Source organism: Limulus polyphemus, unplaced genomic scaffold (genome assembly GCF_000517525.1).
Source record: "Limulus polyphemus unplaced genomic scaffold, Limulus_polyphemus-2.1.2 Scaffold3715, whole genome shotgun sequence".
NCBI lineage: Eukaryota > Metazoa > Arthropoda > Merostomata > Xiphosura > Limulidae > Limulus > Limulus polyphemus.
In genome coordinates this window covers 13,940-17,202 of record NW_013669325.1, presented here as the reverse complement: position 1 = coordinate 17,202, position 3,263 = coordinate 13,940, and the positions used below count along the sequence as shown (strand labels likewise).

General features: G+C 27.6%; 1 protein-coding gene across 2 annotated transcripts in view; it reads left to right on the top strand.

The window, feature by feature from the left end:
* The window catches only part of LOC106469898 (RNA-binding protein 26-like), a 95,622-nt gene extending 92,578 nt beyond the window's left edge, over positions 1–3,044 (top strand). For both annotated transcript variants that reach the window (XM_022398476.1, XM_022398475.1), the window contains exon 20: positions 1,845–3,044. In XM_022398476.1, coding sequence (XP_022254184.1) covers positions 1,845–1,925 — 81 coding nt within the window. In that variant the 3' untranslated portion in view covers positions 1,926–3,044. The remainder of the gene's footprint in view (positions 1–1,844) is intronic.
* Positions 3,045–3,263: the final 219 nt, after the last annotated feature.

Genomic DNA, 3,263 nt, shown 5'->3' with positions numbered 1-3,263 from the left:
GTCCTGCATACAGAAATACTATTACAACGTGTATTGTGATTTTATCCTGCGTAGAGTAGTACTAATACAACATATATTATGATTTTATCCTGCATACAGTAGTACTAATACAATATATATTATGATTTTATCCTGCGTACAGTAGTACTAATACAACATATATTGTGATTTTGTCCTGCATACAGTAGTACTAATACAACATGTGTTATGATTTTATCCTGCATACAGTAGTATTAATACAACATATATTGTGATTTTGTCCTGCATACAGTAGTACTAATACAACATATATTATGATTTTATCCTGCATACAGTAGTACTAATATAACATATATTATGATTTTGTCCTGCGTACAGTAGTACTAATACAACATGTATTGTGATTTTGTCCTGCGTACAGTAGTACTAGTACAACATATATTATGATTTTATCCTGCATACAGTAGTACTAATACAACATATATTATGATTTTATCCTGCGTACAGTAGTACTATTACAACATATATTGTGATTTTGTCCTGCATACAGAAGTACTATTACAACGTAATACAACATTGTCTAAGTTTTTTGGGAACATCAAACTGTAAATTTCAAGGGAGTTGGTAACTTGGTTTAGTATTTGAGGGATGTTACTATTAAGTTCATTAGATTACAAACAGTTACATTTTATTACATAAACAAATAAGTTTCTGAAGCCTATGATTAACCAAACAATTACTAAGTTAACTTTGAATATTGTAGATAACAAAACTGTCAGAATGAGAATGAAATCAAGAAAAATATTGGTTTATATAATACACGTACTTTACAACTGGGATATTGATAATGCACTATAGTATTCAGGACAGATAATCTAAAATCATACTCAACTATAAATCTGGATATTTACTGTTGAAATGCCAAAAGTGCATTACATTTAATTTTAAAACAAAAATGATAAATCTGTCATCAAGATAGCATATCTAATGATTTGGTTTAAAAACTAACGGTGCATTTTTTTAAACCATTGGTTCCATGGTAGCTAAGCAAAAAAATAATAAATAGGCATAGCAATTACAAGTTTTGATCCTATATTAACTTTATCAGTTTGATCAAAAATAAATCCTCAACAGAACTACCATGATATATTAACTTTATCAGTTTGATCAAAAATAAATCCTCAACAGAACTACCATGATTATATCCAAAGATGGAAATACATAAAATTAGATATGAATCAGTAGTTTCTTGTAATGAAATCTTAGGATAAAGAGATTTCACATCTCTGATTATCGTAGTGCAGCAATACAACAACTTAAATCTCATTTTGAACATAATTCTCAGGAATTGGATATTTATTTTTTAAGATTAACTCAGAACTTGCTTTTATAAGAAAATATAGTAAGGAAACTTACCAGCTTTAAAAATAATGGTTGTGTTTAAGCAGATTTGAGCTTAATAGAGTCGCATTAGTCATTCATAACACGAAAGGCACTGTACCTTGAAATGCTTCTGTAAATAAGAAGCAGTTGTAAAAAAGTTGCTTTTGTACTTACTAAAAATATAGATAGCATGATTTGTGAAAATTGATGATTTTTTCAAAATTGTGCTTACTAAAAATATAGATAGCATGATTTGTGAAAATTGATGATTTTTTCAGAATTGGGCTTACTAAAAATATAGATAGCATGATTTGTGAAAATTGATGATTTTTCAGAATTGTGGTTACTAAAAATATAGATAGCATGATTTGTGAAAATAGATTTTCCAGATGAAGATTAAATATATAAAATAGGCTTTGTAAATAATGTAATAAAAATCAAAATATTCAAGAAGTTAATTATATTTTTCTCCATTATTCAAGACCCTTGATGGAGAGGAAGACATTTTGTTGAGAGATGATGAAGAAGATGAAGACAGTGAGGCACGATCGTGGCGTCGATGACTTAGAATCTCCGAATGGCACAACACAGTTTTGAATTATTGACAGATTTTGTACATAGTTTATCAAAATTGACTGTCTTTGTAACACTGTTGCTTTTACAAAATTTTACCCAAACTGAAATTTTTATTTAGAGTTTATATTTAATGTAATTGACTTTTTCTTTAAACTCTTTCTGTACAGTCAGATCTTTGCAAATAACAAACAAAAACTATTGATATGTGATGTAGCAAAAATAAAAATTATTTGAGCCTGGAAACAACATTTTGAAGGGAAAAGAAAGTTAACTGATAGTTTTATAAAGTAAATATTGTTACTGATGTACCAGAATGTAATGAAAGCTGTGAAAAAAGGAGTACGCTTTATGTGTTACTTGACTGGAAAATTAGCATTTTAAAGTGTTTTGTGAAAAATGAAAGAAAAAAATACAAAGATTTCATTTGTTATTATCAATCCGACATTCAATCCTAAAATTTCTTACTAAAGTCTGTTTATCCGTGGTTTATTTTCCTGTGAAAATGGCTTAATCCTCGTTATTACATTAATCATAAAACAGTTGAACTTAGAATTTAAAAAAATTATAAAACACTGATTTGCTGTACCTTTAAATGTTTGTCATTCTATGATAATGACATTATTTTTGTTATTTTTCTTGCTTTTACAGTGATTTCCTTTTTTTGTTTGTGGTTGTGAATATCTGTTGTAAAATAATTTTAACAATGGATTTGTATGTTGCAAAAACATAGAAAGAATCCTGAAAATATTATCACAAAAAAAGAATGATTGATAAAGAAAAAAGATATAAAAAATATATAATTAAATGAAAAAAAAAGTAACCAAAGTAAAAGAATATGGTAGTGGTGTTACTACAATGATATTTTCCAAATAAAAAGAATCTCTCTAAAGTATATGAGGGACAAAAACATATATTAAAGAGATTGTCAATAATGCAACACTTGGTTCAGATAATTGTGGTAATTAATGTTTGTATGCTGAATGTATACTTAAGTGCCTAAAATTGTTAATAGATACATACATGTATATAAATGTGTATACATACATGTGTGTTTTTTTTGTTACTACTGGTAAGAAAATGTAATTTCCAGTTGTGAGCTCAGTTTTCTGTTATTTCTGTACAAAAATTTCTTGTAGTCTGAAAACTGCTGTACAAAACTTTCTTATAGTCTTAAAACTGCTACTCTTCAAAACCTTTTTATGGTCTGAAAACTGCTGTACAAAACTTTCTTATAGTCTTAAAACTGCTACTCTTCAAAACCTTTTTATGGTCTGAAAACTGCTGTACAAAACTTTCTTATAGTCTTAAAACTGCTACTCTTCAAA